Raw genomic sequence first — 16,030 nt, 5'->3', positions numbered from 1 at the left:
TCATTAAGCAACAATGTCCAAGCAATACCGGGGTTCCAGCAGTTGCCGTTGCACCGGAGAAGGTTACAGACGTACCCAATGTGTCAGTCATCGTTGCATGTGTTACTTTCATCTCGTTTGCTGTAACAATCGTCTCACTTGCACCGGCAGTCCGGTTTTTTGTGTGTTGAATAGTTCGAGGGGTAGACCCCCGTGTCCCATTGTTTCAACGGCGGCTTTTACACAGCTTATCGGTTTCTGCACCAATTGGGCTTTCGTCTGTATGGCTGATATATAATTCCTGGAAATGAGGAAAGAAACCAGTTTTAAGAAACAAACAAAAAGCATTTTAGCCATTTTCTTTTTTGAGAACACATGGTAACATGAACTATGTAGGCTGAATAAGCAGTAGGTAGGTTCCGATTTATCCGTCACTGATGGTTGCGTTAAATACGGTAGAACTTCGGTCAGTTTATCTCCGGATGTAACATTGGATGCATATATCAGTTTCGAAACCAAATAATGATTACCTGCCCAGAATAACGCATAGCATTAACATAAGTTCCATTATCAGGTACGAATGTAAAGAAAATAAAACCACAAAACACCCAACGGAAGACACCACTGTAAAATAATGTTTAATAATAATGACTTACCAGGGCTGAACATGTTTCAGGAGTAACCGTTTGATGTTATGCCAAAGTCCAGTAGAAAAACCGACAATTCGAGGAGTTGAAGTGATGATAAGAGTTCCTTGAGTCCCCCTCATAGTCGGCTCGCATTTCTATATAACCATGAACATGTTAGAGTGAATGTTATAGTGAGTTGCATATGACAGTAAACAAAATAGTATAAGGTTCATAAACCGTTGACGTGTAAGCGTGTAACCAGCTCATGAGGATCCACGATGTGTCTATAATGACAGGTTAAAATGTTTGAAACAACAGTTCGTACGGAAGTATATGACATCCACCCTCCTATTGACAGGTGGCACCCGTGGCCCACAAAATGTGTGCCTTACAATGTGTTTATAGCAGTAATAATTAGTAGGCTCCGGACCATCGTTACCATTGTTTACTAAAACAGACAAATAAACCAAACATTAAAGCTAAGAAATAAAAAGAATATCAGTTTTTGGAATTTAGTGGAATCTGATCAGACTTACATTTGTACTGCATGGGGCGTATATAAAGCTGTTGCGGCGTCCTTATTGACATGCTACATGAATAGGTGGACTTTGTAGGTTAGACGCATAATAATTAACGTGTCTCGCATATAGTTGTGGTGGTTGGAACGGGTGGCAAGAATAGAGTTTAGGGCATGTATCAGTTACTATGTTGGTTTAACGGTGGTGGAGGTGGAAGTTTTTCTTGGCAGCCCAACAGTACACGGTAGGTCTAGGTATTGTTTATTGTCGCCAATTTGAGGTAGTCAAATTGTTAAATGTTTCTTTGTAAACGATGTTTCTAGTATGGTTTGTCATGCCACCGTTGCCATCTCCAACGATGACAATCTTTAGACCTGCAGGTGTTGTAACCCGTGAAAGTGCGACATATAACTGGCCATGGCTAAACACTGGTCGGGGTAGATAGAGGCCAACAACTTTTAATGATTGCCCTTGGCTTTTATTAATCGTCATAGCATAGCATGGTTTAACGGGGAACTGGCGCCTTTTCATAATAAATGGCCATTTTGATTTAGTGGATGAAAGCGTTATCCTTGGTATTAATGCAGTATCACCACGGTTTGACCCGGTAAGTATCCTAGCTTTGATAACAAATTTCCCAAGGTCTGTGATGATCAGACGGGTGCCATTACATAAGCCTTGGGAGGGGTTCACATTTCTTAAAAGCATGATAGGGAGACCTTCTTTCAGATCCAAAGCGTGCGGTGGCATACCTGTCAATATCAAATAATTAAAAGGATTTGGCCGGTGGTTTTTTTTTTATTTGTAACTATTATCTATGCGACGTGTGGTGGGGGATGGGGGGGGGGGTACCTGGGAATGTCAAAGAGTTTAGGAACTCTGGCGGGTAGAGTTGTTCCTGCTCCAATACATCCGTGGATGCACGACATATTTCGTCGGAGCTCTTGTAGGTCTTTGTGGTCTGTCTTAATTGCCGAAACATGTAAGCATTGATTTCATCCGCGTCTACGTTGCGGGGGGTTAGTATTGCTCTTTCACACAAAAAATCATCATCGCCCTGCCTTTCTGTAAACGACGGGAAGACAGCATTAACAATCGAGTCCACAGGAAGCCCACAACTATCAATGATAAACCTGGCGGGTATCTCGATCCAGGTTGGTTCATCTTCACCTTCTTTGGCTTTCGAGGGAACAATTCCATCGCCGATTTCTAACAACCATTTGTTGAAACGTTGCCTTTCAATGTCTACTACACCCGTTGAGGTGTATTCGTTGACACGCATACTACGGTGGAGAGTGAAGAGTTCACAATTTTTCCACAGGTACGATTTATTTATGCATGCTTGAACAACATCTTCTCTTTTTCCCTTTGGGATGACGGGAAGGATTTGCCTGAAATCACCACCAAGTAAGATAGGCATGCCACCAAAGGCACGTTCCCTGTTTGTGGCGGAACAAAACCCCAAGATGTCTCTAAGTGTTTTATCTAGTGCTTCAAATGCAAATTTTTGCATCATTGGTGCTTCGTCCCAGATGATTAACCGTACCTCCTGCAAAAGGTGTGCCAATTGGGTATTCTATTTAATGGAACACGTGCTATTGTGAAGTAATTCTAAAGGGATAGCGAACCGGCTATGCGCTGTCCGACCACCGGGTAATAGAAGGGACGCGATACCTGATGGGTGGGACAGGTAAAGTTAGTAAAAAAATGGAGTTGCGTGCGCAACCACACAGATAATGTAGTATGAGAATAACTATACAACATGGTAGAATTATTTTTTTACCTGAAGATGCAACTGCAAGAGCAATTAGTCCCATCGATCTCAAACGTGATAGGATGGCTCTGTATAGGAAAGTCTTGCCTGTCCCTCCCGGACCATAGACGAAATAAAACCCTCCTTTGTGGGTGGTAACAGAATGAATGATTGTGTTGTAGATGGCCGTCTGTTCCGCGTTGAGTGATGCATATAGTTGTTCGTGCTCGTCTGTCATTTTTTTTTGTTGTAACTCAACTCTTCTCTGATTAGACGATTATCCATCCTATCGAGCAGCGACGTATCTGGCTGTGGCATATCCGGGAAATCCACCAATGATTTCCCGTTTTTTTCCAACAGTTCATTCAGTTCAATCAGGCAGTAGTTCTTAAGCTGGTCGTCTGATAACTGTAGGCCAGGGAACATGTAGAGCCTACGTTTCATGTATAAGATATCATCTGATAGTATTTCCCAATTCTGTGACCACAGTTGCGATGGGCGGTTCACTTCGCAAAACAATAACATGGTAACAAATAACTCCCGTAGTTGGGAGCCGGATGCCCATAGTTTAGCCTCTGAGAGAGCGTCATTCCATTCCTTGTCATCATTAAGCAAGCCATATGCATAGCAGGCTTCTTTGAACGTTCCATATACGATACCGTCGACCGTTTTTATTTCTTCAAAACTTCGGGGCCCTCTCACAATCCCTAACAACATCCTTAAGTAATACTTTGGCCCAGCTGCTGGATTGCAATACACGATCCGCCCAATTGCTGGCCGTTCCAACCGCGTTTTCCATACCTTGTTATCATCGTGCCAGACGTACTTTGTTGGTATCTCGGCATACGTAAGGTTTCTTGCCGCTGCGTCTCTGCTGTTCAACGCAAACCATTGGGTGAACATTGTGTCTCGTATCCCCTCACGGTTTAAAAGGGCTGGCAAACTGTCAGAATCACGTAACGTGAGTAGATGTTGGTTAGGTGTATGGAATGTTAGTTTCATGACGGATGGGAATGAGTAATGTATAGGGAATGCAAGCATTCTCCACACAGCTTCACACGGCGATAAGTACCGACAATCCAAATAGTTTTTAATCTCATCAACCTTAACAATCTTTTGTGAACGATTTTCACCATCACTGCCAATGTTTTCTTGAACAACCATTGTAGCCCTGTCTGGCCCCTTGTTTAAGTATTTAAAAAGGTATTTTATAGCTCGGGACTGGTTGCACCACTCAACATTGATGTGTGATTCATACTTTAAAAGGAGATAACGGTTGTATGGAACGACAAACCGGTTGTCGAGTTTCGTTTTACCCTTTACAAAGAAAATTTTTGTATCTCGACGCCGGTAAACCGGGTAGCCGTCTTCGTCAATTGTCGTTTCTCGATAAAATGGCTTTGGGAAGTGTTTCATACATTTTCCATCTGTTGTACACGGAGCACTGCGAGCGTCATTCCCACATGGGCCATGCAACATGTAATCTGTTACAGCCTTATAGCCGGATGGGTCGTCAATTTTCGATGGGATCTCGGCTGAAATCAAGTCATCTATACCAGCAGGCGTGTGAGACACGGCAGAATGTTCAAGCCATATTAAAAGGTGCGCGTGTGGTAGGCCTCTTTTTTGAAACTCAATTGTGTAAACAGCTGTATATAACCAGGGCGGCAAATTGCGAAAGACAGAGATATCAAAAAGAAGGAAATTAAAAAGTTTAGAAAGGTTAGTATTTGTGGGAGAATTGACAGCAAAACAGAGAGACAAAGCATCACAAAGTTTACCTGATTTGCAGACGCCAAAGATTTGTTTCTTCATAATATCTTCGATCAAAAAGGACAGTTTTAGCTTAAAAACGCGTGATACAACATCTGCACGGTCATGAGACTTTTGGCCTGGTATGAGAGAGACCATGTCTTCGATTTCAGGCCACTTTGGGTTAGCTGTAAACGTCACAAACAGGTCGGGGTTCCCAAAAGCACGGCACAAAGCCATGGCGTCTTGGTAATTTTGGACCATATATCTTGGGCTTCCCGTAAAGGTTGCTGGTAAAACTATGCGTTGTCCGATAGCCTTGGCGTTTGTATCCCCACGCGTCACAGCGTCACAAACGTTATGGTAGAGTTCAACGCGGAGTTCATTCTGGTTATTCCTCATCCAACGCAACCTGTGTTCCTCGATGGCCGCATATGAGTCAACCAAATATTGTTGGAACAAACGACCGCCTCTTAGGAGGGTGGTGCCTTCATTGTTGCGATAATGGATTCTGTAGCAGTAGTATTCCCGCATCGTGACACATTGTCGTTTAGTAGACCGACGGCCAGTGTTGTCGTGGTAACGTATGCGTTCGTGGAACCCGGTCTCTCCGTACGGAAACAATAACGGGTATTGTAAAGGCATGTATAGCTGATGTAATTCTGATATCCGTTGTAGTGTGCCGTTTTGTGTACTGACGATAACGTCACGTGGTTCGGTGTTTTCTCCAAAGTCGTTTGTGATAAGAACAGCAACCTCAGACACGTTAGGTCGGTTGTATTGTGGGTTGTTTGTTACTTGGCCAAGTAAGCGTAGATGACAATTGTTGCTTTCATTTTGAATGCACCAGTCGCGTGCCATGCGAAAGGCGTTAGCTAAAGAACTGTGGGTGTCCAGCATCCTGATGAGGGATGCAACAATTGTTTCATCACATGTGCTGTCAGAACGGGAAACCCCAAACAAAGCAGCTATACGGTTATTGACTTCGTTCTGTGTGTCGTAGAAATATAGTTGAGCATATCTGGGTTGTTCACCCTCAACTGGCAGCATGGACCCTATTCGGTGGTAGTTCTGCCCGCTTATTCGGAAGGTGTATAGGCTTCTACCACTATTTATAGCATGATCAATCTTTCCCCCAAATGATGTGAAGCAGAACATGCTATTGTACACTCGAATATGTTCTCTGAATCTAACTGTCCCCGTGTCGTTATAATCAAGTAATGATCTTAATGGTTCAGGAGCTTCAAGAAGGCGAGGAAGCAAAACCTTGCCATCCTGGCAGCACGAAGAGAAAGTCGTCCCATCAGAGGATTTTGTATTTTTATTCCTCTCTTCATACCACATGACCGCTGCACAGTTATGGCATGTGAATGTTGGACGGCCGAGGCTTTCGTACGTAACATGCGCACCTATATTTTTTTTATTAGGTAAACGTATCACAACGTACACATTCAAGGCAGTGAGATAAACAACAAAGTATAGACAGGTGCAAGACGGAACAAAGCGTGTATATTTAGGTAATAGGCGTGTAGGACATAGGATCGGACAATACCTGTTGATGCAAACGCTGCCCTGCGTGGGGTACGTATACGAACACCTGGTAACAAAATAAAATGTGGCAACGTTATTTTGATGTTGCATGGTAGAAAAGGTGGAAGTAATGCCGGGTAAAGGGCATTGATGGAGTTGTACCTTCTGTTTTTTTAGGCCGAGAAGAGCGTAGACGTGATGGACCAGCTGTATTCAGATGAGAATGTTGTGTTGTGCAGGAAATATTGTCTGGAAAAATGTAATAGTTACAGAAATGGAAAAGGGTAGTAGTAAACATCGTAGATAACATGGCAGACCTTGGGTAGAATGGGAGGAAGAATGCCTTGGCGGTGGGCATAAAACAGGCCGGATATCCGCTGGATCATCCTGTACCATGGTTTGACCTGTAGCATAAAATTCAGGGGAAAATATTACAGTCAACCTTTGTTAACGGTAAACAATCAGTTTACATGGCATGCGGAGGTATTCCTGTTTATCCAAAGGACCTCCCACATCATTCAGGCAACTTTACGGATTATAACATGTACGACAACGTATTTATGGGTTTGTCTACCATGTAGAAAGCCGTTCACAAATGCATCAGTCGAATAATCGAAATGGATTTCCAGTTATTTTGGGACTGTATCTTGCTTTCTTTATATGTATTTCTCCCTTTTTTTCGGTTGGTTTTCAACAGAGATGGAAAACGTGCGAAACATGCGATAAAATTGATTCAGTCTATTACTTTGATAGTCCGTGGTTCGATTACAAAATAGGATGAATCATAAATTTATTGGATCAGAATTTGCTGGAATGAAACTGTGAAGCACCTGTCAAACTATTGATTCAGTCTATTACTTTAAAGTCAAACTATTGACAAAGACGTTGACCCTGCTGGAATGAAACTGTGAAGCAGGTTGTAGAAATTATTAATGTAAGTTAATTACGTTCGTATACAAAAAGTAGCAGAAATATAGTTTTTAAAAATGTAACTTTTAAATGCACCCCACAGTGCAGCACCTGTTTTAAAAAGCGGCTTATATTCAAAGTCACAGTTAAGTTTTTTGTTTTAAAAGTATTTTATATGTAAAGTCAGGTGTAATGGGCTTATACTGTACGTAAAAAACAATCAGAGTTACGTATATGGGGTAACCTTTCATTGTCTCCCCTGCTCCCACTTTAGCGGAAGTACCAGTACCCGGTTCAACAGACACCGATTGCATCTGGGTGCCACCTGTAAAAGTGTCAGGATACGCAGATAGGATAAACATAGTACAGCGGGTAGACAGCGTCTAAATAACCAACTATGAAAGTCACTTTCAATACATTGAGGGTGGGTTGTGAGGATGGGTGTCAAAACTGAAGGGCTTAAACTGATGGTAGGTTATTTACAGGTTTACTTTGTGGCCACACGCATGCCGGTAAGTGGACACGATAGCCAAATGAGTTTCTTTTCAGGAACAGTACAACTAACCTGTGTCGGGTTCACAAGAGGGAGTCACCGCGTTTATGCTAGATAGGGTAGCCCCACAGTATGTCATCGCCTTCCCATTAAGGCCCACATAGGTACGACTCTGTATATCAATAGAATGTTTGTTACCACCGATGTCATCATTCATGCAGCTGTCATTCAACGTAAGAGCGTAGTATGTTTGTTTCTTTCCGCAAGGCAACGTATGGGAACAAAGGCGGGCCTCTATCGAATCACTAACCACACCAGAATTGGCAGGCCATAACCTGCAAACCTTGTCTTTTATGAGGTAGCAGAAAGGGCCACAATTCAGTATCTAAAACTCCATATGCGGGGTGGGGGGACAGAATGTAATCATAAGTTTGATACCTCTACGCACTCCAGCCTGGTCAAGCAGTTGTAGCCCACAAACGTATTGGGTCATCCCATCAGGCATAACACGCGAACATGTATGAAAAGTAAATGCGTCTTTAAGCATCATGAAGGGATGCACAGGCAGCTGCATGTTACATACAATGTTACAAAACACATAGCCGAAAAATGAAAAGCTGAAACACGTACCTATACCGATTTGGTTGTTTGGGGGGGGGGGATGCAAACTAATTAAACGTGAAGGCAAAGGACAGAGTTCATACCACAAACAACCCTTACTGAATGCACGTCAAAGTTGGTTTAAATTTTACATCTAGGCATGGAACATACCTGTTTTTCTACCCAAATAACAGATATAGGGACAGGCAGTCAGGAAAGGTCATATGGCATAAGGTATTTGTTTAGCACAAGTCATAAGTTGCCTATTCCATTGCTGTTTGTAATGCAAGTTTCCAGGTAGGTGTCGGCAAAGATTCTAGGGTGACACGGTTATCGTTTACACGTTTGTGTTCACCTATATGCGGTATTCAACATCTTAGATAAAATTTCATGTAGGTTTTATACGATGCCAAAGAAATCGGGAATGTGGGAAAATAACACATGCCGTGAAAATGTAAAAATGTCAGTTTTGGTCTGGGCACAACACAAAGGCATTGCCACATTATTTGTAAACAAAAAAGAGGGAGTCACAAAATTGTAAACACTTGGAGAAGAAAAAAAAAGAGCATCGCCATATCAGAGGGAACCCTCCTTAGCATCGCCGCTATCGTCCACCATGTCATTAACTCCCGTACAGTCAATGGACACCTCATCAGCATCGTCATCTGATTCTTGAATGCATCTGCAAAGAAACATGGGAATGCATGTATTGGTGCAAAGTGGGAACATGTGACCATACTAAACAGGGTACGATTGGTAGGTCCAACTTACAGCTTTCTAAGTTTCCGTCCAGATCCGGGGGTTGGGGGCGGGAGGTTCGAGTCACGCTTTAGGGTGGCAGATGGGCTTCCATTCAAATCCGACGGAACAACATTGACACTCCCACCTGTTTTATCCATATCAGGCCCAACAATCTTGCCGCAATTGAAGCTCTCATATTCTCCATAACGGTAGTAGGTGTGGCTCTTAATTTCGAAAGTGTGCTTTGTTCCAATAAGGGCCTCGAGGGCGGAGGGTAGTATGGGAGAATCAATAGAAGTATCCTGCATACCAAGTACAAAAGACAGAAAGTTATCGTAGAAGGTTCACGTATGCTTCAAATACACACTGTAATGAGAAGCACGAATACCGTCAACTGTTCCTCAACTAACGACTTTGCAGTCCTCTTAACCAGCTTCTCAGCAACTTCATCAAAGAGGGTGACAACGGTACTCATTGTTCCATCAGTTACATCCGCTTGAATGCGAAACCTAGCATGGTAGAGTAGTTCAATAACAATGGGTGGCGAAACCAAGTTGTGTTGGCAGTGTAGGTAGAAGGGCACCAAAGTACACCGGCAAACAAAGAATCATGACATCAAATGGAAAGGGGAACAAAGAAATGAGTCTGTGACTGAGATGCTGAAGTATATACCTCGTTCTCGGATAATCAACCTTTGATTTACACGTCTTGCAAACGAAGTAACCTTCCTCTCTCGTTAGTCCCTTACGACACTGGCTTCCAGAGCACGTGAAAAGATACCAGCTGTTCTTGGTCCTGATAGACGTAATTTCTACAACATTCCGGAAAAGGATGGCCTACAACGGACAAAATAAGAGGAATAGTTAAGTGAGACGGACAGGGTATTGGGGAGGGGGTGTATTTACGGTGTTTCCCACACATAGTAGGTGAATTCGTAGGTCATGTTGGGGAGGGTAAGCCCTACTTACGCACAATTGGGATGTTAGCCAACTCTGTTTAGTAGTTCATCTCCAAAAAAGCAAGACCCCCAGCTGGTGTGGGTTTTTTTTCATGGTGAAAGCTGGAGAAAGGAGGATGGTGTGAGGGCAATGGCGTTGGCTGACGCGGGAACCATGGTGGCGCTGGTATTGGTCACGTGGGTGAATTCTGAAATCTAAAGCGGATGCTAACTATGAGGGTGGATGGTTTGTATAGAATAATAGTTGGCTTGACATACGTTGGGCATATTTCTGAGGTTTCAATTAAAGGCGGGTGAACGTGGAATGAGGCAATGACTAACTTGAGGCCCAAAGAAATATGTATAAAAGTTTAAAAACACAATAGAGAGTATGAGAGTTTATTTAAGTATATTCTTTTAAATTTAGTATGAAGAAGCACCTTTTTTTTTGATTTGTCGGCACGAACTCTGTCCACAAGTTCTTGTAGGGTACCAACACAGACCACTTCCTCGGTGACTGGGTCGCTGCTATCTCCCACAGCTACACAGCTGGGAAGCATACGTTCATATTCAGTTGGAGCAATAATCGTATAAATAAGGTAATTAAAGTGTGCATGCCAACGGCTACACTCATACCTTACGGACGACTTAAAAGTTTGCAGGGCGGGTACATCGGAGCCATCAATGAGTATAGTTGACGATGAACTGGCCAAGCCAAGGACGCCTGTAGTGTGTGGAGTCAGTTAAAGACCTTTCAAGTAACACATACAATAATTAACGTATAGGGAAACAATGTACCCAGGTAAAATTTTACACTCATGGAAGTAAGGATAAGGCAATAGACAGCCGGGTTTTCGACCTTCTTCTTAACCAGAGCATCACCCAAATTTCCCCATAACGTCACTCTAACTCGGCGATTGCTGTAAGGATTAAAAGAAGTCAAAAACCTTGACACTTAACTGAGGTTAAAAGCAAGAACAATCGGGCAATAAGGATGAGGCACTTACCGTTCGTTGTTTAGATTAAACTCAACCGCGCGAGCACCTGATGCCTTCACAGATTGGGGGCCAACCTCAGTTACATATCCTATAACATCTGAAGCGCATCAAAAATTAGGCTGAATTAGAAACGTCTCTATTAGGTAGACCAACTCAGGTCTGAGCGAAAGTCAACTACGTAAAACTAATTTATCCGGGTCAATTATTTAATTGAACCATGTTATTGCTACCGATGGTAACTATCAATGGGGAAAAAATACTCAGCTATCAATAGGCCTACAAAACAATGTAATAAGCCATCCATTGTTATAAATGATACTATTCAGCTGCCAAATGTAAACATGGACCGGCTATTGTAATTTGGAACTTAGTTAATAACCAATAAGTAGGCTAACCTTTTATTAGTCGATTTTTGGACATTAAAAAGTAAGCAACAATATGACCAACATGAAAAGAGTAAACATACCTACAAAATACTTGCCCTCTGTCGGTTCGAGGTCCTCAAAAGCGGTAAGTAAGAACGGGTAGCGTGTAAATGAACCACTCGTATCGTCAACCCTCTTAACAGTCGTGGAGCCGTTCAACCAGATAACAAAGGGGCTGTCTTTTAAAATACGGTATTGATCGGTGCGTTGGACTGTAAAACCCTTTAGTAAATATACACCACCCTCCTTGATTTTGTCAAAGAAGTAGTGTGCAATATTATTCCGTGCGGTACAATGAATCATACCTCCCTATGCAAACCAAACGATAGACTTTCAGTAGCGATGAAGTGCGTGAAAGGAAAAGAGTATGGGTGTTTAAAGAGCGGAGAGGTACCTTTACATCGCTGACGACATAGTCCGTGCTCATGTAGCGTCCGTTGACATTTGTTACGTCCCACTTTCTACAGACCATAACAGTGATGGGACCGGTACTCCCTTCACGGAGATCAGTAAGTGCCATCTGGTTGCCAACACCAATTCCCGCTGTATTGACACTAAGAGAGGTAGCCATGATAGTAGAGTAGCAAGTGTGAATAGGGAAGCACAACAATAGGGAAGGAGGAGCTCATATAATAGAATATTAGCCCATTCACCTTCCTATGAAGAAGCTAGTGACTAATTAATGAAATTAAATCGGACCGTATATTATGGAGGTATGTAAAAAGACTCATTGAATGTTCATGCATTTATCATATGCAAATAGTCTTAGTAATGAATATCCATCACTAAAACTACAAAATATCTATATAAATAGGTGTTGAATAAAACTTATGCATGAACATTGTTTGTGTTCTTTTATTTATAATGACTGCGTGATATATTTATTTATTTTAAATTGAGTTCAAAGTTAGATTGGTTAAGGAACTAAAACCAACCTAAACCGAACCATAACCGGATCTCAGAATCGCCATTAACCGAACCGAGGTCCAGTTATGTTTAAGGAAATTTCTTAAACATAGCTTAAAAATTTACCGAACTGGCACATTTGCACACCTCTTTACCTCTATATTAACTATTAGACATATTTATGTTATTTCGTCTTTAGAGATGAGGTCGAAGCCATTTATAGAACCAAAACCTTTATGGGATGTTCGTGGGAACCAAAAACTAATGCTGGGGTCACCCTCTTAGAAACTGGTTAGGCATGAGGGATAAAGATCCTGTAAAAGGGGGAAAAAATAGGTAAATAAAAAAAACATCCCATTTTTTTTTTGAATGTGAATGTATGATAATGAAAAGTATGAGGGTTGAATAATCACCAGATACGCTCCGTCTTCGCCGGTATGGACCCCAGACACGCTCCGTCCACTCCGGTATTGATGGTTGCGTGGTATATAACACGACTTTGGACAACACATCTTCAGAGCTAAGATTGGATGTCCATGTCGGTTTCGAAACAGGTATCAATGTTTGCGTGAAATACGCTAGAACCTCAGCCATGCTTGTATGGTTGTATAATTAAACCAATTTCAGTAGAAAACGTATACTTCTAGATCCTCACACAACAAAACACTAAATAGTTATCAATATTCAAATCAGGATTGTATTAGGAACGTTGATAGGGATTAAATCAAATACAGCTCCACCAAAATAACCTTCATCACAAACACAACAAAACTATTACTAAATATGGAGCAAAAACAAAAAAAATGGAAGCATACAGGTTGACAGAAGGGCCTTTTTGTATTCAAAAGCAAGCAAGAGCCGAGTTACAATGAAAGCTAAGAGATGTAACCACAAACCCCATGGCTAAATCTACTAAATCACAAAATCAATTAAATCAAATCGGACCAAAACATGTATTCGAATTAGAAACATCTATGGTTAAAAAGATAACTGTAAGTATCAAAGCATTTCAAATCAGTAGCTTACCTCTTTCAGGCGAGATGGTTAGCCTGGGCGGCGGGTAACGGCTGGCGGGCGGTCGGACCAAAACATGTATTCGATCATAAATTTATGGTCCATACCTTACTGCTGTAAGTTCCACTGCAGATGACACCAAAAAGATGTCCTATCAATTACTAAAAACAACAAAACTATTACTAAATATGAAGCAAAAACAAAAAAAAATGGAAGCATACAGGTAGACAGGAGGGCCTTTTTGTATTCAAAAGCAAGCAAGATCCGAGTTACAATGAAAGTTAAGAGCTGTAACCACAAACCCCATGGCTAAATCTACTAAATCACAAAATCAATTAAACATCTATGGTTAAAAAGACAACTGTAAGTATCAAAGCATTTCAAATCAGTAGCTTACCTCTTTCAGGCGAGATGGTTGGGCTGGGCGGCGGGTAACGGCCGGCGGGCGGTCAGACCAAAACATGTATTCGATCATAAATTTATGGTCCATAACTTACTGCTGCAAGTTCCACTGCAAATGACACCAAAAAGATGTCCTATCAATTACTAAAAACAACAAAACTATTACTAAATATGAAGCAAAAACAAAAAAATGGAAGCATACAGGTTGACCCCATGGCTAAATCTACTAAATCACAAAATCAATTAAATCAAATCGGACCAAAACATGTATTCGAATTAGAAACATCTATGGTTAAAAAGATCGTATCAGTAGCTTACCTCTTTCAGGCGAGATGGTTGGGCTGGGCGGCGGGTAACGGCCGGCGGGCGGCGACCGCCGGGCAGGGAAGGTTCGGGCGGCGGCCGGATGGGCGACGGTAAGTGCCAAGGGTCTTGCTACTGGGGGCCGAGGGTTCTGCAATTGGGGAACGAAGAAGAAGGGCAGGTAGAGAGGAAGATGGATCGGGCGGCGGACGGATGGGCGACGGTAAGTGCCAAGGGTCTTGCTACTGGGGACCGAGGGTTCTGCAATTGGGGAACGAAGAAGAAGGGCAAGTAGAGAGGAAGATGGATCGGTAAGTGACAAAGGTGGGTAATGGATGCGGGTTATGAGCTTGGGGTTTCTTTTTTTGAAGAATATTGTTTTAAATGTATTTAAAATTTATAAAATAGTTTTTTCAATGAATATTGATGAATTTATAACATCATTAATTTTGGCTTTAAAACACTAACATGTAACTAAACTTTTAATTATATATAGATACCCAAAATCAATTTAATATTAAATCTTGAATACTAGTGTTCACTCACAGACTTTTACAATTTATCACCAAATTCAAGTGAAAACAAAATGCCTCACAATTAATAAGTAAGGCCTTTAAAAAACATTATAGTTGTTGTAAAATTCATATGTGATGATGGGTAGCTCAAGACCAAATAAAATGACCAAGTATGTAAACGCTCAAAAGGTTAAAACGTTCAATGGTTGAAAAAGCTGAGGAGATGGAGTAAAGTAACACGGGAACAGTGAACAAGTCACATCCCCAAACAGTCTCACCAACCATAGCCGTAAAAGCAATGCAGGTCCACAGAGTACATGCTATTACCCAAGGGTCAAAAGGCTTCAACCTCCGAAAGGGTAAGCCCCTCACTGCAAGCTAGTTCACTAGTCAAATGAGTACTTCTTTAAGAAATGTCTTCTCCTATATAATGACACTTCATTCATCAAACGAAGACATTCCAGATCAAATTTGCTTCCTCAAACTCTGGTCCTTCACATCGTACACTTACTTCACGCAAGTGTCTCTCACTTACACTCACATTACACTTATTCTTTTTGTTCCTCAGTCCATTTCTGAACAACACTTCAGAATTGGATCTTCAAACAAGAAATATAAACTAGTGAATCTCCTTCCACGTCTTGCAAACGTGGGGGGACCCCACGACCTGCATTAGGCAAGGTTAAACCCTTTAACCCTTCTGCCTAACCACCCTTACTACTATCTTTGGTCTATTATTTGTTGTCTCAACAAGTTGGCGCCCACCGTGGGGCTACGCCGCTATTTCTCCTCAAAAAGACCTAGTAGTGTAGCTCTTATCGCTTAAAATCGCCATGTCTGAAAGTGGATCCCCAGGTGAAGTGAACCAGGTACCAAACACTTCAACTCCGGGTAGTAGTCAAGCTCATGTGGCTATTCCAACTTCTTTTTCAACTCCGGGGAGCACACCCGAGTTTCTCACCTTTAACACTCCAACTCCTTCTAGATCTGGAGTTCCTTCCCCTAACGTCGTTGTCACAGACACCCCCACACGTATTGAACTCACCCCCGAGGGAGTTGCTAATAATTTTCTTGAGTTGAGGACCCTCCTCAACCAGTATGTGAACAAAGAAAAAGACAAGGGAGTGAGGATTCGTCTAGACTATGATGAACCTGAACCAACACTGTCTCCCGGACCTCCCATTCCACCTTTTACAACCAGGAATGAGGCTGGCCCCAGTAATCCTCCAAACCCCGTTCCATATTTATCTACCATGACAAATCCTACAACATATCCCCTCTTTTCATCCCAACCAGTTACAAGTGGTGCTCCTCTAGGCCATGAGCTGACTTTGTATCAGCTCCTACATTCCCCAGTATCAAGCTTTCCAGCCTCTACCACCACTTCGTGGGAACAAGCCCTGTCTGTGCTTCCATTGGCGCGAAGCGCGGTAATGAGCACCCCCCCTTGGAGTTAGCTGCCCGATCACATCCGAAGCCTCCAAGGTTTCAACCCTATGTCCCAGATGATGACCCAGATGATGGCCAGTTTCCTGTGGCAACACTTCATCAATCAAGTGCTAGCCACTCAAGGGAACAACAATGGTAATAACAATATGGGTACAAGGGTCGAAGAAGACTTGGCTA

The 16,030-nt window shown here is 42.2% G+C and overlaps 3 protein-coding genes across 3 annotated transcripts; all 3 read right to left on the bottom strand.

Moving 5' to 3' along the window:
* Positions 1–654: 654 nt before the first annotated feature.
* Positions 655–7,780, bottom strand: LOC110888220. The gene is made up of 6 exons (XM_022135755.2): positions 7,636–7,780; positions 7,315–7,395; positions 6,479–6,565; positions 6,324–6,410; positions 6,184–6,228; positions 655–763 (listed from the first exon to the last, which is right to left on the bottom strand). Exons 1-6 carry the CDS (start codon positions 7,778–7,780, stop codon positions 672–674), a joined length of 537 nt encoding a protein of 178 aa, XP_021991447.1. The 3' UTR covers positions 655–671.
* A 959-nt stretch (positions 7,781–8,739) lies between these two features.
* Positions 8,740–9,212, bottom strand: LOC110888223. Its single transcript, XM_022135757.1, has 2 exons — positions 8,935–9,212; positions 8,740–8,845 (listed from the first exon to the last, which is right to left on the bottom strand). The coding sequence occupies exons 1-2, from the start codon at positions 9,210–9,212 to the stop codon at positions 8,740–8,742; spliced, it is 384 nt and encodes a 127-aa protein (XP_021991449.1).
* Positions 9,213–10,580: 1,368 nt separating this feature from the next.
* On the bottom strand, positions 10,581–11,999 carry LOC110888221 (replication protein A 70 kDa DNA-binding subunit C-like). Its single transcript, XM_022135756.2, has 5 exons — positions 11,659–11,999; positions 11,306–11,573; positions 10,849–10,936; positions 10,686–10,761; positions 10,581–10,592 (listed from the first exon to the last, which is right to left on the bottom strand). Exons 1-5 carry the CDS (start codon positions 11,833–11,835, stop codon positions 10,581–10,583), a joined length of 621 nt encoding a protein of 206 aa, XP_021991448.1. The 5' UTR covers positions 11,836–11,999.
* Positions 12,000–16,030: the final 4,031 nt, after the last annotated feature.

The sequence above is a fragment of the Helianthus annuus genome, chromosome 11 (assembly GCF_002127325.2).
Source record: "Helianthus annuus cultivar XRQ/B chromosome 11, HanXRQr2.0-SUNRISE, whole genome shotgun sequence".
Taxonomy (NCBI): Eukaryota; Viridiplantae; Streptophyta; class Magnoliopsida; order Asterales; family Asteraceae; genus Helianthus; species Helianthus annuus.
The sequence above is the reverse complement of the archived record's forward strand: the minus strand, read 5'-3'. Positions and strand labels throughout refer to the sequence as shown.